Source organism: Schistocerca cancellata, chromosome 1 (genome assembly GCF_023864275.1).
Source record: "Schistocerca cancellata isolate TAMUIC-IGC-003103 chromosome 1, iqSchCanc2.1, whole genome shotgun sequence".
NCBI classification, from domain to species: Eukaryota; Metazoa; Arthropoda; class Insecta; order Orthoptera; family Acrididae; genus Schistocerca; species Schistocerca cancellata.
Window position 1 is genome coordinate 1,205,860,211 of NC_064626.1, and position 25,881 is coordinate 1,205,886,091.

The 25,881-nt window shown below is 44.4% G+C and overlaps 1 protein-coding gene across 1 annotated transcript in view; it reads right to left on the reverse strand.

Moving 5' to 3' along the window:
- Positions 1-25,881, reverse strand: part of LOC126142041 (lachesin-like) — a 703,294-nt gene that overhangs the window by 218,465 nt on the left and 458,948 nt on the right. The window contains exon 4 of the mRNA XM_049915285.1: positions 4,752-4,959. Within this exon, the coding sequence (XP_049771242.1) occupies positions 4,752-4,959 (208 nt within the window). The remainder of the gene's footprint in view (positions 1-4,751; positions 4,960-25,881) is intronic.

Genomic DNA, 25,881 nt, shown 5'->3' on the forward strand with positions numbered 1-25,881 from the left:
CTTTAACGTCACTGACGGCGAGAAATGGCGTCTTTACGCTATCTTAAGAAAAAGAAATGAATGGCTGAGCACAAACAAAGCAGCAACTCACCGTACAAAGACCTGCGAGGACGCACAAAATACACTCCTGGAAATGGAAAAAAGAACACATTGACACCGGTGTGTCAGACCCACCATACTTGCTCCGGACACTGCGAGAGGGCTGTACAAGCAATGATCACACGCACGGCATAGCGGACACACCAGGAACCGCGGTGTTGGCCGTCGAATGGCGCTAGCTGCGCAGCATTTGTGCACCGCCGCCGTCAGTGTCAGCCAGTTTGCCGTGGCATACGGAGCTCCATCGCAGTCTTTAACACTGGTAGCATGCCGCGACAGCGTGGACGTGAACCGTATGTGCAGTTGACGGACTTTGAGCGAGGGCGTATAGTGGGCATGCGGGAGGCCGGGTGGACGTACCGACGAATTGCTCAACACGTGGGGCGTGAGGTCTCCACAGTACATCGATGTTGTCGCCAGTGGTCGGCGGAAGGTGCACGTGCCCGTCGACCTGGGACCGGACCGCAGCGACGCACGGATGCACGCCAAGACCGTAGGATCCTACGCAGTGCCGTAGGGGACCGCACCGCCACTTCCCAGCAAATTAGGGACACTGTTGCTCCTGGGGTATCGGCGAGGACCATTCGCAACCGTCTCCATGAAGCTGGGCTACGGTCCCGCACATCGTTAGGCCGTCTTCCGCTCACGCCCCAACATCGTGCAGCCCGCCTCCAGTGGTGTCGCGACAGGCGTGAATGGAGGGACGAATGGAGACGTGTCGTCTTCAGCGATGAGAGTCGCTTCTGCCTTGGTGCCAATGATGGTCGTATGCGTGTTTGGCGCCGTGCAGGTGAGCGCCACAATCAGGACTGCATACGACCGAGGCACACAGGGCCAACACCCGGCATCATGGTGTGGGGAGCGATCTCCTACACTGGCCGTACACCACTGGTGATCGTCGAGGGGACACTGAATAGTGCACGGTACATCCAAACCGTCATCGAACCCATCGTTCTACCATTCCTAGACCGGCAAGGGAACTTGCTGTTCCAACAGGACAATGCACGTCCGCATGTATCCCGTGCCACCCAACGTGCTCTAGAAGGTGTAAGTCAACTACCCTGGCCAGCAAGATCTCCGGATCTGTCCCCATCGAGCATGTTTGGGACTGGATGAAGCGTAGTCTCACGCGGTCTGCACGTCCAGCACGAACGCTGGTCCAACTGAGGCGCCAGGTGGAAATGGCATGGCAAGCCGTTCCACAGGACTACATCCAGCATCTCTACGATCGTCTCCATGGGAGAATAGCAGCCTGCATTGCTGCGAAAGGTGGATATACACTGTACTAGTGCCGACATTGTGCATGCTCTGTTGCCTGTGTCTATGTGCCTGTGGTTCTGTCAGTGTGATCATGTGATGTATCTGACCCCAGGAATGTGTCAATAAAGTTTCCCCTTCCTGGGACAATGAATTCACGGTGTTCTTATTTCAATTTCCAGGAGTGTATAATGTTGTTCATCTGTGGAGCAGCGACTGTGTGGTGTACTACAAATTGCTACCCTAAGGTGTAACCATCACTGGTGACATTTATTGTCAACAACGTATCCGTGTTGCATACACAATCCAAGAAGACGAAAAGGATGGCTTCGTGTGGCTTCGTGAAGTAATGCTGCGCCACGATAAATCACGCCCTCATTCTGCTAGACCGACCAAAAACATTATACAGGAGTTGGCTTGGGAAGTCGTACCGGACCCACATTATTAAACTAATCCTGCGATCTCAAATTTTCACTTTTCCCGCTGTCTATCAAACAACCTCTGACGAACCACCTTTCCGAATGACACTGCGCTCCGAAGATTGATTTATGAGTTCCTCGCCTCAAAACCACGTAATTTCTAGAGTCGCGGACTCTAAAGTTACCCCAGCTTTGCCAAACTGTTGGGAATAATGAAGGAGAATATTAATGAACAAAGTCTCCGTTATGTGTATCTGTTTTGTTTATTAAACTCATGTGAAACCACTACGAACTGATGGATCAATTCAATATAAGACTATCTATCTTCGTCCATCTGCCGAGCGCCCTTTTCTCAGTAACGGGTAGACATAGATAGATAAACAGATATCCAGCGATCACAGGCCCTGCAGACCCCGCGCTGCTTCCATAAACTGCCTCCATTCCTTCCTGTTTTGTGCCCGCGATCTCCAGGTGTCATCAATTCTCAGGGCTGCTAGATAATTCGCCACGTCGTCCATCCAGCGCTGCCTTGGTAGACATATCAAGATGAAATTTTTGTCACACACTGAAGTCTATAATCCTTTGGTACGTAAAAATGTTAAGCTTTCAAGTCAATACAATCAAAAGAATATGACCATTTATGTCACATATTTTGATACTCGCAAAAGCACTCACAAAATTCTGTAGGGTACTTCCCTTTGACGTAGAATAATGCTGGAAGAGAGGTTTCAGAGTAAAAGAAAAGGAAAAAATCATAAATTTGTAGATTTTTAATCATCATTAATTTGTTAATTTGTAAGCGTATCACACGTAAAAAATTGTTTTGTCTTTTTTCCAACTTCAAACTTGATATTAATATATTCTCGAAATATCCAGCAATCTACGTGTCAAGGTAGATAGCAGGCAAAAATCGTGGAGATCCTCAATTTCCGGAATGGATGACGGTCCTATGTACATACACTACTGGCCATTAAAATTGCTACACCACGAAGATGACGTGCTACAGACGCGAAATTAAACCGACACGAAGAAGTTGCTGTGATATGCAAATGATTAGTTTTGCAGAGCATTCACACAAAGTTGCCGCCAGCCGCGGTGGTCTCGCGGTTCTAGGCGCGCAGTCCGGAACCGTGCGACTGCTACTGTCGCAGGTTCGAATCCTGCCTCGGGCATGGATGTGTGTGATGTCCTTAGGTTAGTTAGGTTTAAGTAGTTCTAAGTTCTAGGGGACTGATGACCACAGCTGTAAGTCCCATAGTGCTCAGAGCCATTTGAACACAAAGTTGGCGCCGGTGGCGACACCTACAACGTGCTGAGATGAGGAAAGTTTCCAACCGATTTCTTATACACAAACAGCAGTTGACCGGCGTTGCCTGGTGAAACTTCGTTGTGATGCCTCGTGTAAGGAGGAGAAATGCGTACCATCACGTTTCCGACTTTGATAAAGGTCGGATTGTAGCTTACCGCGATTGCGGTTTATCGTATCGAAACATTGCTGCTCGCGTTGATCGACATCCAATGACTGTTAGCAGAATATGGAATCGGTGGGTTCAGGAGGGTAAAATGGAACGCCGTGCTGGATCCCAACGGCCTCGTAACACTAGCAGTCGAGATGACAGGTATCTTATCCGCATGGCTGTACCGGATCGTGCAGCCACGTCTCGATCCCTGAGTCAACAGATGGGGACTTTTGTAAGACAACAACCATCTGCACAAACAGTCCGACGAGGTTTGCAGCAGCATGGACTATCCGTTCGGAGACCATGGCTGCGGTTACCCTTGACGCTGCATCACAGGCAGGAGTGCCTGCTATGGTGTACTCAACGACGAACCTAGGTGCACGAATGGCAAAACGTCATTTTTTCGGATGAATCCAGGTTCTGTTTACAGCATCATGATGGTCGCATCCGTGTTTGGCGACATGGCGGTGAACGCACGTTGGAAGCGTGTATTCGTCATCGACGGACTGGCGTATCACCAGGCGTGATGGTATGGGGTGCCATTGGTTACACGTCTCGGTCACCTCTTGTTCGCATTGACGGCACTTTGAACAGTGGACGTTACATTTCAGATGTGTAACGACCCGTGGCTCTACCCTTCGTTCGATCCCTGCGAAACCCTACATTTCAGCAGGATAATACACGACCGCATGTTGGAGGTACTGTACGGGCCTTTCTGGATACAGAAAATGTTCGACTGCTGCCCTGGCCAGCACATTCTCCAGATCTCTCACGAACTGAAAACGTCTGGTCAATGGTGGCTGAGCAACTGGCTCGTCACAATACGCCAGTCACTACTCTTGATCAACTGTGATATCGTGTTGAAGCTGCATGGACAGCTGTACCTGTACACGCCATCCAAGCTCTGTTTGACCCAATGCCCAGGCGTATCAAGGCCGTTATTACGGCCAGAGGTGGCTGTTCTGGGCACTTATTTCTCATGATCTATGCACCCAAATTGCGTGAAAATGTAATCACATGTCAGGTCTAGTGTAATATATTTGTCCAATGAATACCTGTTTATCATCTGCATTTCTTCTTGGTGTATCAATTTTAATGGCCAGTAGTGTAATAAGTGTATACGGAACCCTCATTTTACGATTCTTTCTCGATTCTGGTCAATTTTTATTCGTCATGTGGAAGCTTTTATTATATAAATTATTATATCTGAAGGTGGCAATAAGTTGCAGAAACCGGAGACCTGAGTATTGTCGTAATAAGTTAATTTTGGAGTAATAATTTATATTATCTGTGGTATGCGATACCAATTAACCTTGTTGCATTATGTAATGTGAGACTGCCATACACTGTTATCTATGGTATGCGCAACCGACTAATCGTGCTGCACTGTGTAAAGTGAGTCTCTCCTACACTGTTGGTTTGTGTTCGATACACATACTTCATCTCATGCTCTGATGACGCGTATGCCCAGCAGAGTCGAAACGCAGTGCGTCCCAGACGAGTTATACAGACTCACCCACGACCTGCAGGTAGCCGGTCTGGCTGATCATGGGGTTGGTGTTGACTTGGCACATGTAGAAGCCGCGGTCGTCGCGCTGCACGTCGCTGACGTGCAGCAGCCACGTCTTCTGGTTGTCGTGCGACACGCTGAAGCGAGGCACGCGCGCGATCACGTGCCGGTGGATCGTCAGGATCATCTGCCGGTCGATGTGGATCCACGCCACCTGCAACAACCAGTCAACATGAAATTCTCACTTGTGTTGTTTATGCTGTCAACTGGCAGATCTTAATTACGTCTCCTTTCATTTTTACACTACTTGACAAGAACTTCCTACTACACTTGAACAGCCTCCATGCCAAAATAAAATTTACCATCGAAGTACAAAAGGAGAAAAAACTGCCATTTATAGATGTGCTGGTCACAAGGGATGGCGAAAACCTGGGACACAGCGTGTAACGAAAAACAACACACACGGGCCGATACCCGCACAAACTATCAAACAACCAGAATGAGATTTTCTCTCTGCAGCGGTGTGTGCGCTGACATGAAACATCCTGGCAGATTAAAACTGTGTGCCAGACCGAGACTCGAACTCGGGACCTTTGCTTTCGCGGGCAAGTGCTCTACCAACTGAGCTACCCAAGCAGGACTCACGCCTCGTCCTCACAGCTTTAATTCCACTTTCCGCAGGAGAGCTTCTGTGAAGTTTGGAAGGTAGGAGACGAGGTACTGGCGGAATCAAAGCTGTGAGGACGGGGCGTGAGTCGTGCTTGGGTAGCTCAGTTGGTAGAGCACTTGCCTGCGAAAGGCAAAGGTCCCGTGTTCGAGTCTCGGTCCGGCACACAGTTTTAATCTGCCAGGAAGTTTCCTATCAGCGCACACTCCGCTGCAGAGTGAAAATCTCATTCTGGAAACATCCCCCAGGCTGTGGCTAAGCCATGTCTCCGCAATATCCTTTCTTTCAGGAGTGCTAATTCTGCAAGTTTCGCAGGAGAGCTTCTGTTAAGATTGGAAGGTAGGGGACGAGGTACTGGCAGAAGTAAAGCTGTGAGGACGGGGCGTGAGTCGTGCTTGGGTAGCTCAGTTGGCAGAGCACTTACCAGCGAAAGGCAAAGGTCCCGAGTTCGAGTCTCGGTCTGGCACACATTGTAATCTGCCAGGAAGTTTCATATCAAACCACCAGCCAAGCCAGAAAAGAGGTATCATTAATAAGCTCGTAACGCGAGCAGGACGAATATGTGAGTCGCAGCACCTCAGACCTGGAAAGTGTTCTGAGGAGCAATGGGTACTCCACAAATTATATTAGAAGTGTAACAGAGCCAAACACTCAGAAAAGTAAGAGATCAGAAAAAGAAATGTTGGGTACGGCCTTTGTGCCATATATTTCCAGAGTGACGAACAGAATCGGCTGTATATTGCGCAAACATGGCGTAAAGACGATTTTCAAACCATCAAGGAAGGTCAAAGAGTGTCTTAGGTTGGCAAAGGAGAAAAGGGACCCACTTGCAATGTAAGGAATATACCGTATACCATGCACATGTGGAAAAGTTTATGTCGGAATGACTGGACGATCAATCACCACCAGGATCAAAGAACATAAGCGACATTGCAGGTTGGAGCAGGTGGAGAAATCGGCCGTATCAGAGCACGCACTGAGTGAGGCCGACCACGTAATAAAATTCGCCGACAAGGAAGTTCTGGCTGTAGAGAAGCAGTATCACATGTGCTTGTTCAAAGAATCTGCAAAAATACAAAAACACGCGAACAGCTTCAACAAGAAAGAGGAGAGCCTTAAGATAAACGGATCCTGGCTTCCCGATGTGCAGCGAACGATCGTCGCAGGTAGCAAGAGGACAACCGCTCCGGAAATGACCGCGGAGAAGCCCTCGGACGTTGGTGCGATAGGTACGAGTACATATAGTCTGCGGCCTTGAGCTCGGCTCCAATTCATCACCGGCAGTGGAGGGTGAAGCTTTGACAATGCCAGCCACTCATCCTGGTGAAACGTTAGTAAAATCATTAGATGAACGTCGGCCGAAGAACACGGGACAGAAGCCAATAGGCAGTTTGTCAAAAAACTGAAGCACCCAGAAAGTGAGGAGGAAACGAAACGAAATTTCTTAGGTTGAAAGGTATGTGATGTTATTTCAGAGGTTAAAAAATGGATCCAGATTTACAAATAACCTTGTAGAATGAACTCCTTTATTATCATGATGCTACATCATCTGTAGCCTGGGTGCCTGCACTGATTCCGTTCGGAATGGCTTCATAAAGCTGTTGCATCGTTTCCTGGGGCAAGCTGACGTATAAATCGAAAAACTCGTCTTTAATATCTTGGATACTGACACTAGGACGGAGTTGACGTTCTAGCTGGTCCTATCAGGGACGTTTCTGGGGAATCTTACTGGCGACGAGACTAACTCAACATCTTTATGGAGACCTACATCTACATCTACATCCATAATCCGCAAGCCACCTGAAGGTGTGTGCCGGAGGGTACCTTGAGTACCTCTATCGGTTCTCCCTTCTATTCCAATCTCGTATTTATCGTGGGAAGAAGGATTGTCAGTATGCCTCTGTGTGGGCTCTAATCTCTCTGATTTTATCCTCATCGTCTCTTCGCGAAATATACGTAGGACGGAGCAATATACTGCTTGACTACTCGGTGAAGGTATGTTCTCGAAACTTCAAGAAAAGCCCGTAGCGAGCTACTGAGCGTCTCTCTTGCAGAGTCTTCCACTGGAGTTTATCTATCGTCTCCGTAACGCTTTCGCGATAACTAAATGCTCCTGTAAGGAAGCGCGCTTATCTCCGTTGGATATTCTCTATCTCTTCTATCAACCCTATCTGGTACGGATCCCACATCGGTGAGCAGTATTCAAGCAGTGGGCGAACAAGTGTACTGTAAACTACTTCCTTGGTTTTCGGACTACATTTCCTTAGGATTCTTCCAATGAATCTCAGTCTGGCATCTGCTTTACCGACGATTAATTTTATATGGTCATTTCATTTTAAATCACTCCTAATGCGTACTCCCAGATAATTTATGGAATTAACTGCTTCCAGTTGCTGACCTGCTATATTGTATCTAAATGATAAAGGATCTTTCTTTCTATGTATTCACAGCACATTACACTTGTCTACATTGAGATTAAATTGCCATTCTCTGCACCATTCGTCAATTCCTTGCAGATACTCCTGCCTTTCAGTACAATTTTCCATTGTTACAACCTCTCGATATACCACAGCATCATCCACAAAAAGCCTCAGTGAACTTACGATGATATCCACAAGGTCATTTATATATATATTGTGAACAGCAACGGTCCTACGACAATCCCCTGCGGCACACCTGAAATCACTCTTACTTCGGTTACGGGACCTAGGCCGTTCAGTACAAATACGTTCAACCGTCTAAATTTCCAGATGTTATTTTATTTGAGCCACCAGTTTCAGCGCTATATTACGCCATCTTCAGGCCCCCTGACAGACGTATAGTAAGAATCCCACCTGTGGACCAGTCGAAATTCGAGCAAGCATTCAGTGACTGATTTCGGCAACTGATGATCCAAGGGACCGCTGCGTCAAAAATCTACGGATACCAGTCGCTGAATGCTGCCCCCAATTTTCACTGGACCAGGAGGTGGGATTCTTCTAGACATCGTTCAGGGGGCCTGAAGATGGCGTAATGTAACGCTGAAACTAGTCGCTCTAATAAAATAACAGCTGGAAATTTAGACGGCTGAAGGTGTTTTGATTTGACTTTTTATATCTCAACATGGCGTGATGTGACAGTTCATAGAGACATGTTCCATGTGTGAACAGGCACTGTCCTGTTCAAAAATGTCACTTCGATACTTTGACATGAGATATAACAGAGGAGAATCGTGGAGTCCATGACATACCTCCGTGCCACCAGATTCCCCTTAATCACTGCCAGCCATGACCTGAGGTCATACCAGTTGTTTCCCCTCACTATGGCGCCAGGAGATACACCACTGAGCCTCTCCAAAACACGCGGACCTCTCTCCGTGTCGACATAATCGGCGACGGTGGTGATCCGAGATAATGCAGTAAAGCGATTCATTGGTGAACACAAAGCGACAACTTTCGTCGCCGGCCGGGGTGGACGAGCGGTTCTAGGGGCTACAGTCTGGAACCGCGCGACCGCTACGGTCGCAGGTTCGAATCCTGCCTGGGGCATGGATGTGTTTGATGTCCTTAGGTTAGTTAGGTTTAAGTAGTTCTAAGTTCTAGGGGTCCCATAGTGCTCAGAGCCATTTGAACCAACTTTCGTCAGCAGACCAGTACCAAGTCACAGAACTGCTAAAAATGCAGCCGTTGGTGTTCTTGTGTTAATGGTAGCCTACAAATGGGACAGAGTTCCTTGTATGGCTGGTACTAATCAGAAATAAAAGGTTTGGGCGACATAGAATATTGCAGAGGACCCATTACTTCTTCTATGTTGGCAAGCGTAGATATGAAGGTCTTATGGGGTGCTTTGTTCATAATAAGGTGATCTTCCCTGCTGGTAGTCATACGTGGTCAACCTGAACCTTGGAATTGGTACGCCAGTCTTCATGTTCCCTTGCAGTCCTGTACTGGGCCAGTGTCAAATAAGAATGCCCCAGAAATCTGAATATTGCACAGTTCGACCAGAACCACGCTAAAGCTCATTCCCAATTCCGTTCATTCCCAATTCTGTCAGGTGATGATAACACTATCTCACACGAGTGTGTTGCATCTGCGCGTCTCTCATAATGTTCGCTGAACATCAGGCTCTGTTCACGGCTCTTATCTACAATACCAGGCCTGATAACATCACTATACGTGAACATAGTGATGGTCTTTCAACCTGTCACAGAGACTTGCAGCTCTAATCATTTGCATATGCGCCTATGGTGTGTAAGTGTACAAAGTTAGATTACCATCCGACCATGTCTTTTGGGTGCTTCACATTTTTGTCTGAAAATGGATATCTCTCATGTTACCGCAATGAGTGTGGCGGACGGAAAGTACTCAACTTGAAGGCCTACCAGCTGTCTTACTAATCCGTTAAAACGTTCACTCGGTGACACAATCCTACTTGCAGATTGCCTACCTAATGGCTTGCAGGGGAAACAAAAATTAAATATCCAGTACTTCGTGTAACTATCCAGCGAATTTTAAATTCATAATGCTGTCATAATCTATTGATCAAGAGGTATTCACTTACTTTAAAGATTTAACATAAGACAAGTATTACAGTTGGAAACTGTGTATACGAGTATATCTTGAGGCCATAGAACTCCTAGTTCGCAAATTACCCGAACTATATTCATCCTCTGTTTGAGAATGAGAAAACTTACCGACTTAAAACAAGCACTACAGATAATTCCAAACCTTTTCTTAACTTCTCCCGTTGACATCCCTACAAAAAAAATTCAAGCAAAAAAAAATTTCAGCATCCGTCATGGATTTTAATTTATTATTCATTACAACTAAATCTATTTTCAAGAGAGTATAGACATATGCCACCGAATTTAGCCTCAAAGTGATAGCGTTGTACGACACGTTTTTCAGGAGATATGACGTAATTTATGATTCACTGCGCGTATGGTGCGCCGAAAGAACCATGATGAATGGTAAACAGAATAATTCAGTCTAGGTAGTGCCTAAATGAATACTAAAACACACACACACAATGTAGCAAACAGTCTTAGGTTATTTCTTTTTGTTCTTTTTTTCTTAAATCTTATGGGACTTAACTGCTATGGACAAACACACAAACCCATGCCCGAGGGAGGAGTCGAACCTCCACCGGGACCAGCCGCACAGTCCATGACTGCAGCGCCCTAGACCGCTCGACTAATCCCACGCGGCTCTTAGGCTATTGTCTACAGCAAAGTGTCATTTCTGGGCAACACCAAATGAATGCTAGACTATCAGGACATTGTTTCCACTTCCTCTACTGAATAACAGTTTCATTTAAACGTGTATAAATACAAGGTAAAGCTTACAAAATTGAGAACGGATCTAACAGTGTCTGATTCAAAATTAGTGCCTGTGAAATTATTTGATTAACAGTAGGTAATGCTACAAAGTGAAGTGAAATGGAACGAACACCTAAATCAATAGCAGAGAAGGTGAATGGAAGACATTCAGACCCGTGTAGGTCTCCAAGTCGTGTAACAATAACATCGAAATTTTCATTAAAAATATTTTCTTGTATTGTTCAGTTGTAATTCGTTGTGGCCTAAGTGCCAAGTATGACCGTCGCATCAGCAGAGGCTATTTTTTTCCGTAGAAGCTTACACTGCTGACAATCTACGCCATATGCACTGGCTTTGTGTAGCCAATAGGGATCGTGGGAGAGAGGTTATGTGTTGACTGATAGATGCCACAGAAGAGAGTGTAGTTGCAAACCATAAGTAATTTCATTTATAAGGGTGAATCGCGGTTATTCGATACACATATGTACTTTATTAGTGCCGTCATGACTTTACCAATACGTTTACCACACTGTTCTAAAAATAATTTTATTGTTCCACAGCCACAATGTGTGCCTCCATAGAACTTTCGTTTCACGTTAAAGGACCTCACACTCCACTGTGTTATTCTTCTTAGTATTTCATAGGCTCGGTTATATTTATTTTGCACTCCATGTTTAATGAGGGCCAACACGAGATTCTCTTGTTTCTTGTGGGATTTTCCCACCTTAGCTAAGTCTTGCCTCTATGCCAAGGGTTAACTTTACCAACATTTAATGTGCACATGAGATTATGTAAAGAAAGTTTCTTACAAGGATGCCTTAGTAATTGTGTTATACGAGTGTTGCAGACTACTGTCTGTTCCTAGTCTTAGCGCTCACAGCTGTGCACAGTGAGGATCACAACGACCTTCTTTCTCTTCCACCAGCAACAGTAATGTAAGGCCCCGAAACACGAAGGCTGCAATAACTTTTCTAAGCTAATCTGGCAAATGCTATGACTTGTCGGCCTTACGGAAGTGGGAGGGATGCAGTGGGCGCCCAGTCAATCTATAATGGTTACCTCGAATTACTCATTAAAATTATTTTGTTGTATTGTTCACTATTATTCGATGTAGATTGTGTGTCAAGTAAGAACATAGCCTCTCAGCAGACACTGTTTGTTTCCTTGAAATTTGTAATGCTGAGAATCTATTCCCCACACACTCGCTGTGTGTAACCAATTGGGACAGCGGTGGAAGAATTCAAGTATTGAATGCTAGCCGCAAATGAGGATTACTCTTGCACCGACACCCAACAATATAGAACTTTTTTCCTTTCTGAGTTCATAGGGAACCTGTATCCGAAGTGGCAATGTTGTATTTCCAATGTGATCACCTCTTGACAAGCCGAGATTGGCTGCCGGCCTAGCGTTTCATCGCGAACACTCCCAACAGTGTGACCTGTACAATAAAAGGAAGTTGCTTATGGTCAATGAGCAACTAACTCTCCAAGTTAGACGCTGCCTAAAGATGCTCATTACTTTTCTACCCTAACCAGCTACATCTCCATCGTTCCATGCTCCATGAATGAGACAGGGCGTAATTTCTATATTTATCATTTCATTTGCTTGGATGCATCACCTGTTGTTGTTTTTGTGATCTTCAGTCCTGAGACTGGTATGATGCAGCTCTCCATGCTACCCTATCCTGTGCAAGCTTCTTCATCTCCCAGTACTTACTGCAACCTACATCCTTCTGCCGGCCGAAGTGCCCGCGCGGTTCTGGCGCTTCAGTCTGGACCCGCGAGACCGCTACGGTCGCAGTTTCGAATCCTGCCTCGGGCATGGATGTGTGTGATGTCCTTAGGTTAGTTAGGTTTAACTAGTTCTAAGTTCTAGGGGACTAATGACCTCAGCAGTTGAGTCCCAAATTGCTCAGAGCCATTTGAACCATTTTTACATCCTTCTGAATCTGCTTAGTGTATTCATCTCTTGGTCTTCCTCTACGATTTTTACCCTCCATGCTACCCTCCATAGATAAATTTGTGATCCCTTGATGCCTCAGATCATGTCCTACTAACCGGTCGCTTCTTTTTGTCAAGCTATGCCACAAACTCCTCTTCTCCCCAATTCTATTCAATACTTCATCACTCGTTATGTGATCTACCCATCTAATCTTCAGCATTCTTCTGTAGCACCACATTTCGAAAGCTTCTATTCAAATGGTTCAAATGGCTCTGAGCACTATGGGACTCAACAGCTGTGGTCATAAGCCCCCAGAACATAGAACTACTTAAACCTAACTAACCCAAGGACATCACACACATCCATGCCCGAGGCAGTTTTCGAACCTGCGACCGTAGCAGTCGCACGGTTCCGGACTGCGCGCCTAGAACCGCGAGACCACCGCGGCTGGCGAAAGCTTCTATTCTCTTCTTGTCCAAACTATTTATCGTCCATGTTTCACTTCAATACGTGGCTACACTCCATACAAATACTTTCAGAAACGACTTCCTTACATTTAAATCTATACTCGATGTTAACAAATTTCTCTTCTTCAGAAACGCTTTCCTTGCCATTGCCAGTCTACATTTTATATCTTCTCTACTTCGACCATCATCAGTTATTTTGCTCCCCAAATAGCAAAACTCCTTTACTACTTTAAGTGTTTCATTTCCTAATCTAATTCCCTCAGCACCACCCGACTTAATTCGACTACATTATATTATCCTCGTTTTGATTTTGTTGATGTTCATCTTATATCCTCCTTTCAAGACACTGTCTATTCCGTCCAACTGCTCTTCCAAGTCCTTTGCTGTCTGTGATAGAATTGTAATGTCATCGGCGAACCTCAAAGTTTTTATTTCTTCTCCATGGATTTTAATACCTACTCAGAATTTTTCTTTTGTTTCCTTTACTGCTCACGCAATATACAGATTGAATAACATCGGGGAGAGGCTACAAACCTGTCTCACTCCCTTCCCAACCACTGCTTCCCTTTCATGACCCTCAACTCTTATAACTGCCATCTGGTTTCTGTACAAATTGTAAATAGCCTTTCGTTCCCTCTTTTTACCCCTGCCGCCCTTAGAATTTGAAAGAGAGTATTCCAGTCAACATTGTCAAAAGCTTTATCTATGTCTACAAATGCTAGAAACGTAGGTTTGCCTTTCCTTAATCTTTCTCCTAGGATAAGTCGAAAGGTCAGTATTGCCTCACGTGTTCCAATATTTCTACCAGTTTTTCCATTCGTCTGTAAAGAATTTGTGTTAGTATTTTGCAGCTGTGACTTATTAAACTGATAGTTCGGTAATTTTCACATCTGTCAACGCCTGCTTTCTTTGGGATTGGAATTATTATATTCTTCTTGAAGTCTGAGAGTATTTTGCCTGTCTCATACATCTTGCTCACCAGATGGTAGAGTTTTTTCAGGACTGGCTCTCCCAAGGCCATCAGTAGTTCTAATGGAATGTTGTCTACTCCAGGGACCTTGTTTCGACTCAGGTCTTTCAGTGATCTGTCAAATTCTTCACGCAGTATCATATCTCCCATTTCATCTTCATCTACATCCTCTTCCATTTCCATAATATTGTCCTAAAGTACATCGCCCTTGTATAGACCCTCTATATACTCCTTCCACCTTTCTGCTTTCCCTTCTTTGCTTAGAATTGGGTTTCCATCTGAGCTCTTGATATTCATACAAGTGGTTCTCTTTTCTCCAAAGGTCTCTTTAATTTTCCTGTAGGCAGTATCGATCTTACCCCTAGTGAGATAAACCTCTACATCCTTACATTTGTCCTCTAGCCATCACTGCTTAGCCATTTTGCACTTCCTGCCGATCTCATTTTTGAGACGTTTGTATTTTTATATTTTCTCCTTTCATCAATTAAATTCAATGTTTCTTCTGTTACCCAAGTGTTCCTACTAGCCCTCGTCTTTTTACCTACTTGATCCTCTGCTGCGTTCACTACTTCATCCCTCAGAGCTACCCATTCTTCTTCTACTGTACTTCTTTCCCCCATTCCTGTCAATTGTTTCCTTATGCTCTCCCTGAAACTCTGTACCACCTCTGGTTTAGTCAGTTTATCGAGGTCCAATCTCCTTAAATTCCCACCTTTTTGCAGTTTCTTCAGTTTTAACCTACAGTTCGTAACCAATAGATTGTGATCAGAGTCCACATCTGCCCCTGGAAATGTCTTACAATTTAAAACCTGGTTCCTAAATCTCCGTCTTACCATTGTATTATCTATCTGATACCTTCGAGTATCTCCACGATTTTTCCATGTATACAACCTTCTTTCATGCATCACCTAGTATTCAAAATTAGATCATATTTACAATTTAAGCAAAATTAATTCGAATTAATGATTTTTAAATGATTTTACAGTATTAAACTTTCACACACAAAAAACGTGGATAGCTAAAACATCCACAGATCTAATAAAGAAATAGTAAATATTAAGAGTTTGGGTAAGAAGAAAAAAGGAAAAGAACAAAAAAAGAAAGAAAGAGGGAAACTCGCTATTTACATTCCAGCGTTGGTATGGTGGGAGCCTAAGATAAAATACACTGAGTTTTATCCTTCCCAACAGCAGATAACACTACCCACTCGTTGCTTCTGTTTGGCCTTTGACACAACCTGTTCATAGTTTCTATTTGCCCTCTGATATTTCATCGTATAAAGCTACATGGGACATTGATAGAACAGAGAATGGTAGACATGGATACAAAATACCGTGCGTCATGCTCTCTGAAGTGGTTTACAAGGTAAACGTGTAGGTGTGTATGCAGGCTGCAAGTTTACCTCCGAACAATCTAGAATTTCTCTAATTTTACATGTCTATCTCAGTTATAGTCGTAGTTAACTATCTAGCTAATGGGAAATAAATTTGAGAAAAAATAATACGATCACAGACTCATCTTGAATAATTTATCCTCCGAAATTTATCTTATCCTTCAGTTAATCCCCTTTGGTGACAGACAATGATCACGAAACAGGGAAAAAAACATCCACTTGGATGAATACTTTTCACTAAAAACTACTACATTGAACCTGAATCTAACGTCTGTGTTTCCAACACCTAAATAAATGGTGCCGCTATCTCTATATACACTCCGGAAGCCAAGGAGCCAGGGTACTGTGTCTGAAGGAGGCTACTTCCTACCAGTTTTATTCCAGTCACTTACTGAGCGAGAGAAAAGTGACTTACTCCATGCACCACGGTGGCACAAGATCTGACGCACAGACAACTTCTAATACAGGGTATCTAAATTTACTCAACAGGGTTTCGCGTGAAGTAAATCATCGTTTTTCCAAGAAATGTCATTTAAGTTCCTTGAGCGTTCCTGTTACACTTCCATATGGGCTACACTGACCGTTTACGAGTCTAGCAGCGCTTATCAGTTCTTGGTCAATGTCTTCGTCATGCTGAGTTGAAATGTTCTCCAGCAGTGGACCAACAGAACTGGTCGCAGTACCGTCGATTTACTTTAGAGATGCACTGTGCTTCCCAGAACGCTTTCAGAAAATCTAGATATTCCCTAATACTCATTTACGTGATCGTCTCACTTCATATAGCGTTTTAGTATCACCTCAAAAAATGCGACGTGCACAAGATGTTCACCAACAGACTCACAATCCCATATTGTGCATTTCTTTTGTTTTTTATAGGCATTATCTTGCATTTATCTACAATTAAAGCAAGTTTCCTTTCATTACACCAAGTTGAAATTTTGTCCAAGTCTTTATGCGCCCCACGTTAAGTAGCTGGCTGCATTCCATTAGACCTTTGATTTCAAATATTTGTAGGTGATTATGGAACATGGCTCCTGCCTAAAATAAATAAGAAAAACCACGGAAAACAAAAATCAACATGACACCAAGTGTACCTGAATCTCGATCTTCCCCGGATTAAAGTCCAGTGTGTAATCCCTGCAGGGTGATAGGGACTGTATTACAGTGCCACATAACTCGCGTAGCACTGTGGGTGAAAGTCGCAGAAACATCTAAATGTTTTCCTCCTCAAAATTTCAACAGTGTTACACAATCGCGTAGACACCTAGAAGGCAAGCAATATCCGGCAAGTGAATAACGAATGGTGTACGAATTCGGTTCCTTTGGCAGAAGTGGACGGTCTAATAGCAAATTACGGCTACAGAATCAATTCTTCAGTAAACGTTTGCACTGTCGTACCAAGCATCCAAAGAAGTCATTTAACAAAAATGGCTGTGAGCACTAAGGGACTTAACTTCCGAGGTCATCAGTCCCCTAGAACTCAGAACTGCTTAAACCTAACTAACCTAAGGACATCACACACATCCATGCCCGAGGCAGGATTCGAAACTCCGACCGTAGGGGTCGCGCGATTCCAGACTGTTGCGCCTAGAACCGCTCGGCAATCATTTAACAACTATGGCTTGACTGAAATGTAAAAATAATGTACATAATGAACTGAAAAAAAAAACAGAATAGATGGTGGTTGGGAAGCAAAAGGAGGAGTCTCTGACATATTGAGTAACTGAGTTAATCCAGCACTCTTGCTCAGATGACGTCATCAGTAGCGCTCTGCCCGCGAAAGACAGTGACCACGGGTCTCCTCAAAGTCTGGCACTTAGTTTTCAACGGGTTTTGTTCAATTTACATGCGGCAGTGATCCGTTTGTGGGATGCATAAGTGGGATAAGCGTTACATTCGCTTGCAATTGATACTGGTGTCTGTAAACAGGACATAGCAAATTATGCTGCTCAAAGAAACACTAAAGAGGGAGAGTACAGTGACAAATTAGTTCCTAAAAGCAAAATAACGAGAAGGGAGGCAAGGAATGTTTCCGACTGTAGAAAAATTCTGAAAAAAATTTTCTAAAATTCCTACCTTTCGCTATAAAACAACAATCGCTGACTTCATATTTCAAGACTGGCAGCTGATATAAGGGCACAGCTGCTGAGGCAAAATTATTAGAAATTGTCAACGAGGTCATAAATTCTCTTTTCTATATTTGTGTTCACAACCGAAATTAATACCTTTCTCCTGTATGAGATGTAATCATCAATAATTACTCTAGCGAGAGGTCAGTTATGACCCTTGACTTTCAGACGTACACAGTCAGTTACACCGTGCTTTTGGTGTAATCAGACTCTTGATTTGTTCACTCACGTTTTTCGTCACACAGTGAGAGTGCAGTAGTGAACACATTTCCTTTAACAAAAAAAATTTTAGTGTCATATTCGCATAACATATTTCAGGGGCTAAACTGATTTCATCAGTCATTTACAATAGTCCATGTATAATTCTTGGCCAAAGGCAGTATCAAAATATGTTGAGAGTCCCTATTTGTGAGAGACCCTACCACTAGAATGTTCAAAACAACATAAGTTCAAAACAATTTAACTATACAAATCGTTTACGCGAGTAGTTTATTGCAATAAACTTTATTCTGACTAATATGCTGCAACTCACCGAGACTTCCTCAACTGCAACAATCTCTTCTCTTACACTTACTGTTTTCAGTTAATTTTTAATATAAATCTTCACATACCATTTCTGCCATCTACTGCCGGCCGAAGTGGCCGTGCGGTTAAAGGCGCTGCAGTCTGGAACTGCAAGACCGCTACGGTCGCAGGTTCGAATCCTGCCTCGGGCATGGATGTTTGTGATGTCCTTAGGTTAGTTAGGTTCACAGAGGAAGACCGCACTGCAGTTCCTTCTCTAAATCCTCGCACCAACGAAAAAATGGCTGACATTGAAATAAGTGTCCAAGGAATAGAAAAGCAACTGGAATCACTCAACAGAGGAAAGTCCACTGGACCTGACGGGATACCAATTCGATTCTACACAGAGTACGCGAAAGAACTTGCCCCCCTTCTAACAGCCGTGTACCGCAAGTCTCTAGAGGAACAGAAGGTTCCAAATGATTGGAAAAGAGCACAGGTAGTCCCAGTCTTCAAGAAGGGTCGTCGAGCAGATGCGCAAAACTATAGACCTATCTCTCTGACGTCGATCTGTTGTAGAATTTTAGAACATGTCTTTTGCTCGAGTATCATGTCGTTTTTGGAAACTCAGAATCTACTATGTAGGAATCAACATGGATTCCGGAAACAGCGATCGTGTGAAACCCAACTCGCATTATTTGTTCATGAAACCCAGAAAATATTAGATACAGGCTCCCAGGTAGATGCCATTTTCCTTGACTTCCGGAAGGCGTTCGATACAGTTCCGCACTGTCGTCTGATAAACAAAGTAAGAGCCTACGGAATATCAGACCAGCTGTGTGGCTGGATTGAAGAGTTTTTAGCAAACAGAACACAGCATGTTGTTCTCAATGGAGAGACATCTACAGACGTTAAAGTAACCTCTGGCGTGCCACAGGGGAGTGTTATGGGACCATTGCTTTTCACAATATATATAAATGACCTAGTAGATAGTGTCGGAAGTTCCATGCGGCTTTTCGCGGATGATGCTGTAGTATACAGAGAAGTTGCAGCATTAGAAAATTGTAGCGAAATGCAGGAAGATCTGCAGCGGATAGGCACTTGGTGCAGGGAGTGGCAACTGACCCTTAACATAGACAAATGTAATGTATTGCGAATACATAGAAAGAAGGATCCTTTATTGTATGATTATATGATAGCGGAACAAACACTGGTAGCAGTTACTTCTGTAAAATATCTGGGAGTATGCGTGCGGAACGATTTGAAGTGGAATGATCATATAAAATTAATTGTTGGTAAGGCGGGTACCAGGTTGAGATTCATTGGGAGAGTCCTTAGAAAATGTAGTCCATCAACAAAGGAGGTGGCTTACAAAACACTCGTTCGACCTATACTTGAGTATTGCTCATCAGTGTGGGATCCGTACCAGATCGGGTTGACGGAGGAGATAGAGAAGATCCAAAGAAGAGCGGCGCGTTTCGTCACAGGGTTATTTGGTAAGGGTGATAGTGTTACGGAGATGTTTAGCAAACTCAAGTGGCAGACTCTGCAAGAGAGGCGCTCTGCATCGCGGTATAGCTTGCTCGCCAGGTTTCGAGAGGGTGCGTTTCTGGATGAGGTATCGAATATATTGCTTCCCCCTACTTATACCTCCCGAGGAGATCACGAATGTAAAATTAGAGAGATTAGAGCGCGCACAGAGGCTTTCAGACAGTCGTTCTTCCCGCGAACCATACGCGACTGGAACAGGAAAGGGAGATAATGACAGTGGCACGTAAAGTGCCCTCCGCCACACACCGTTGGGTGGCTTGCGGAGTATAAATGTAGATGTAGATGTAGATGTAGAAGTTCTAGGGGACTAATGACCTCAGCAGTTGAGTCCCATAGTGCTCAGAGCCATTTGAACCATTTCTGCCATCTACTGCTACTTCTTAAACCATAGAACCATTTCATTATGTCTTAGTACTTGTGCTGTTGTCTTGTTCCTTCTTCCAGTTACCGCCACGGATAAATCTCATTCCTTGTCAGCTATGCGAAGGTCCTCATTTCTTAAGTATTCCATTTCGTTGTAAGGCAGTGTATCACAAATGCAAACGGTTGTCAGCTTTGCGCTGACACTGTCATTTAGGCAGGGACGGCAAAAGTCTTGGAATAGCAGTTGAACAGAATGGGTAGCACCTTGAAAATAAGTTCTAAAATTAATATTAACGAAATAAAGATAATGGAGTATAGTATAGTGTAATCAAGCGTTGCTGATAGCATTAAATTAGTAAATGAGGCATTAAAAGCAGTAGATGACTTTTGCTATCTGGGAAGCAAAATACACTCCTGGAAATTGAAATAAGAACACCGTGAATTCATTGTCCCAGGAAGGGGAAACTTTATTGACACATTCCTGGGGTCAGATACATCACATGATCACACTGACAGAACCACAGGCACATAGACACAGGCAACAGAGCATGCACAATGTCGGCACTGGTACAGTGTATATCCACCTTTCGCAGCAATGCAGGCTGCTATTTTCCCATGGAGACGATCGTAGAGATGCTGGATGTAGTCCTGTGGAACGGCTTGCCATGCCATTTCCACCTGGCGCCTCAGTTGGACCAGCGTTCGTGCTGGACGTGCAGACCGCGTGAGACGACGCTTCATCCAGTCCCAAACATGCTCAATGGGGGACAGATCCGGAGATCTTGCTGGCCAGGGTAGTTGACTTACACCTTCTAGAGCAAGTTGGGTGGCACGGGATACATGCGGACGTGCATTGTCCTGTTGGAACAGCAAGTTCCCTTGCCGGTCTAGGAATGGTAGAACGATGGGTTCGATGACGGTTTGGATGTACCGTGCACTATTCAGTGTCCCCTCGACGATCACCAGTGGTGTACGGCCAGTGTAGGAGATCGCTCCCCACACCATGATGCCGGGTGTTGGCCCTGTGTGCCTCGGTCGTATGCAGTCCTGATTGTGGCGCTCACCTGCACGGCGCCAAACACGCATACGACCATCATTGGCACCAAGGCAGAAGCGACTCTCATCGCTGAAGACGACACGTCTCCATTCGTCCCTCCATTCACGCATGTCGCGACACCACTGGAGGCGGGCTGCACGATGTTGGGGCGTGAGCGGAAGACGGCCTAACGGTGTGCGGGACCGTAGCCCAGCTTCATGGAGACGGTTGCGAATGGTCCTCGCCGATACCCCAGGAGCAACAGTGTCCCTAATTTGCTGGGAAGTGGCGGTGCGGTCCCCTACGGCACTGCGTAGGATCCTACGGTCTTGGCGTGCATCCGTGCGTCGCTGCGGTCCGGTCCCAGGTCGACGGGCACGTGCACCTTCCGCCGACCACTGGCGACAACATCGATGTACTGTGGAGACCTCACGCCCCACGTGTTGAGCAATTCGGCGGTACGTCCACCCGGCCTCCCGCATGCCCACTATACGCCCTCGCTCAAAGTCCGTCAACTGCACATACGGTTCACGTCCACGCTGTCGCGGCATGCTACCATTGTTAAAGACTGCGATGGAGCTCCGTATGCCACGGCAAACTGGCTGACACTGACGGCGGCGGTGCACAAATGCTGCGCAGCTAGCGCCATTCGACGGCCAACACCGCGGTTCCTGGTGTGTCCGCTGTGCCATGCGTGTGATCATTGCTTGTACAACCCTCTCGCAGTGTCCGGAGCAAGTATGGTGGGTCTGACACACCGGTGTCAATGTGTTCTTTTTTCCATTTCCAGGAGTGTAATTAACAATGGCCCAAATGGTGAGGATATAAAATGTGCACTGCCAATAGCAAGAAAAACGTTTCAGAAAACAAATAATTTGTTAACATTAATTATAAATTTAGATCTTATGAAATATTTTCTCGACGTATTTATATGTAGCAGGACATTATGAAATGTGATGCTGCAGAAGAATTGCGGAAAAATGAAATTTGTAGGTAACTTGACTAAAGGAAGGGATCATTATTGGACACACACTGTGGTATCAATCTATCGTCGTACTGGTAATGGTAGAAGTGAGGAGGGTAAAAACTGTAGAGGTAGACCAAGTTTTGCGAACAGCAAACAGGTTCAAATGGATGTAACGCGCAGTAGATATTCGGACATGAAGTGGCTTGCACAGGGTTGAGTAGCTTAGACGGCTGCAAGAAATCCGTCTTAGGCTCATGACAACAACATCGGGACAGTACTGTAATCGGAGTCTATGGAAAGTAGACATTCAGTAATTTTCAAACGTTGTCAGTGAGATATACAATCAAAAACCGTAATAAACTTTTAATAATTTCGGAATCGGGGATATAACAATAAAACTTATTAAATAGATGAAATATATTCGTGGACTCTACTTCAACACAAAGAGAATGAACGATGAAATTTCCTGTAAATACTTCTTTACTATAGTTACTATTGCTGGTTACGGTAACTGTGCATAGAGATGAAAAATTTAACGTGGTTCAGGAATTCAGACTCTCCCGAGAAAAAAAGGAAATGAGGCTATACTTCCGCTGCCAGGCGCATTTTTCTGCGGGAACATGTACGCTCTCAACGTGACGTCACATAATGGAGGTCAAGCGCGGAGCTACACCCCCGTGGTGCATTTTTCAGTAAAACAGCTTCCGCGCCTGTCCATACCTATCGGAATGCCGTTACCCAAGAACGATATGAGGACAGCAATTTCCGTCCATAAAGAAGCTGTGGCGAACTATCACCGCCAACACGCGGGCTGGCATCTCCTATAAAAGTTTAGTATGTGTCGGCGCTATCAACGCAAGTGCAGACCTGATACCAGGCACATGAATGTCGGCGGCAGCATGTAACGCTGGAAAAATACGGGCCCAAAAAGTGACTCGCCCTACATAATTCTCCGTCCATGGGGACAGCATACGAACGCAAAAAAATGGGGAAAGAAATTTTGCGATGGACGTCATCGGGATAAAGCGATGAGCGATGCATGCGGACGACCTCATGACAACACTGCCAAAATGAGTTAGGGAGTCCCATAAAACAAGGGAAGTCTATATTTTCCCCTTGTATCGACGTGTCGATATTCTAAGACCTTGAATACTTCACGAGCCTATATTATCAACTGCACAATGTATTACACAGAATTTAACATTATTCTGCAGCTAAAACTTCGCAACTTTTTCTTTTATCGTACAAGAAAATAATCATAATTCGTAGGTCCGTGAATAAGAATAACAGCCCAATGAGTACAGAATATGGAAGAACCCAGAAAGATGAAAGTAATGAGAAGTAGCAAAAATAAGAACAGCGAGAAGCTTAAGATCAAAACTAATCACGAAGCAGACGAGGTTGAGGAATTCTGCTGGCTTGGAAGCAAAATAACCCATGAAGGACGAAGGAAGGAGAAGTAAAATCAACGAGGGAGGAAGCAATGAGGACATAAAAAACAGAGTAGCACCAACAAAGAGGGTATTCCTGGACAAAAAAAAGTCTGCTAGTATCAGACGCAGTCCTTAACTTGAGTAAAAAAAATTGTGTGAATGTGCGTTTGGAGCGCAGCATTGTAAGGTAGTGAATCATGAACTGTGGGATAGCCGGAAGAGACGAGAATCGAAGCGTTTGAGATATGCTACAGAGGACTGTTGAAAGTTAGGTGGACTGATAATGTAAGGAATGAGGAAGTTCTCTACAGAATTGCCGAATACATGAACATATGGGAAACACTGACAAGCAAAAGAGACGGGATGACAGTATATGCGTTAAGACATCAGGGAGTAACTTCCGTGGTAATAGAGGGAGCTGTAGAAGGTAAAACTGCAAGGAAAGACAGAGATTGGAAAACACACAACAAATAATTGAGTATGTAGGGAACAAGGGCAACTCTGAAGTGAAGAGGTTAGCGCAAGAGAGGAATTCGTGGCGGGTAGCATCAAACCAGTCAGAAGACTGGTAAAAAGAAATCCGTAAATACTTTCATTACACATTGGAATTGATTTTCTGCATCAGTCTTGGGAGCTATTAATGGTCTGTGCAAGCACTGATTTTCCTGCACTGGAACCCTTTTACGCATAGTTTTCTCAACAAAGTGTCAACCACAATTGTAATACAGTTGTGGCGTTCATTCATACGGCTTTGTCTGAACATCACCAGATTGTAAATTTTTACATTCATTGCGCGTAGGATGACGTGAAAGTTGCTGCAGTTGTTGAAGTACGTCGTTAATAAGTGCTGGGTGTTCGAAAAAGATTCATTCGATTTAATAAGATATGAGTACGTAAATGAAGATCGATCCTTGGGGTGCATTTTAACTTACTCATCGAAACGAAATATTTATCTGGACCCATCTTCCCTATTGTCAGTTCATGTAGTATGCTTCGTGCAGCTAGGAAGTTCGCTCGCTCGTTCGCTTTTCATTGTGCGCCGAGTCGACGTGGCAGTAACACTCTAACAAAACAAGTCAGGTTGAGTTCCAACTGTTCGGCAATATTTTCATTCTCGGTGTAGCTCAGCGATTTTTTCCTTTCTCCATTGCTCCATACATCAGATTTTATCGCTTCCGCGCTAAGTTTTCCTGTTACGGACACTTGCGTCAATGATGTGTGGTTTTTAGTATTCCAGCTCCCTCTGCAATTCACTACTTACGGAGCTCGTGTTGTTTTGGTCCTGATTGGGCTCGCGTGTTCGACTTCTGCAGCTATCGTCTTATTTTTCATCATAATCCACTACAATGACTGTCTGTCAAGATCATTTACTTTCATTCGCGTTGTGAATTGTCCGATGAGTTTTTCCGCTTTTCCGGTATGCGGTACATATCTTCGATCTCTTGAAACACTATCTTCGTTACGAAATTTACTTAGCTCCGACGTAATGCTCACATAACTAAACAGAACACTCTTCTGACCATGACTGACACTTGTAACGTATTGAGGACATTGTACAGGAGCCGTTCGTGTTCAAACAATTCAGGGCCACCAGCAGGCTTGACAAGCATTTGCGTCTGTGTTCAAGCATCCATTTCTCATGGTGTTTCCATATTTCTTCACAATCACTGTATTTTTCCATTGAGAGTCATGAATAAATTTAAAAGGAGTTTCACATAAACAATAAACTAGGAAGCACTGAAATGAGTTGCAGAACTTCGGTTACTGTTGGGAATTAATGATTAAGCAACCTGCAGACTTCGCTCGCATAGCAAGGAAAAATCTCGCGCAAAAGGTCACGGACCATACACGAATATAGGAAAAAATTAAACATGAAAATGGGGATAAAAGAGAGAGATTCCATCTTGCTATGGTACATAGCCGAAGAAAGTTAATGTATTTGTATTAGCAGTGGCATACATAAATCTATGGTTCGGATACGGTCGTAACTGTGAGTTACTGCCTTAAATTCAATGTATCTAACCGTCGAAACTAGCGTGAAACCTCTTCTTTCTTTACGTAGAGTTAACCCCGTCTAGTACCGGGTCAGTTATAGTCAGGACACTCTTCGTCCGTCAGTTACCTAACTGAGGGAAGTCGTATGCGCCGCCTGCATTCGAATTATGTAAACTTCATTCTATGTGTTAACGTACTTTAACTGTTTGTGTATCGTATTTTCTAAGGTGGACACTGGGAGCAACACAATATTTACCTAACGAAGAGTGGAAAACCTCCTAAAAACGGCTGCAGTGGCCATGGTCCTTAATCTGCCGAGTGGATTCCATACCGGTGTGTTTCACCTTCCTTTCTCACGATACAGTGTGCTGCGCATTACGCTATAGGAGCAGGTGCGCGACGAGCGAGCAAGAAGATTCGAAAC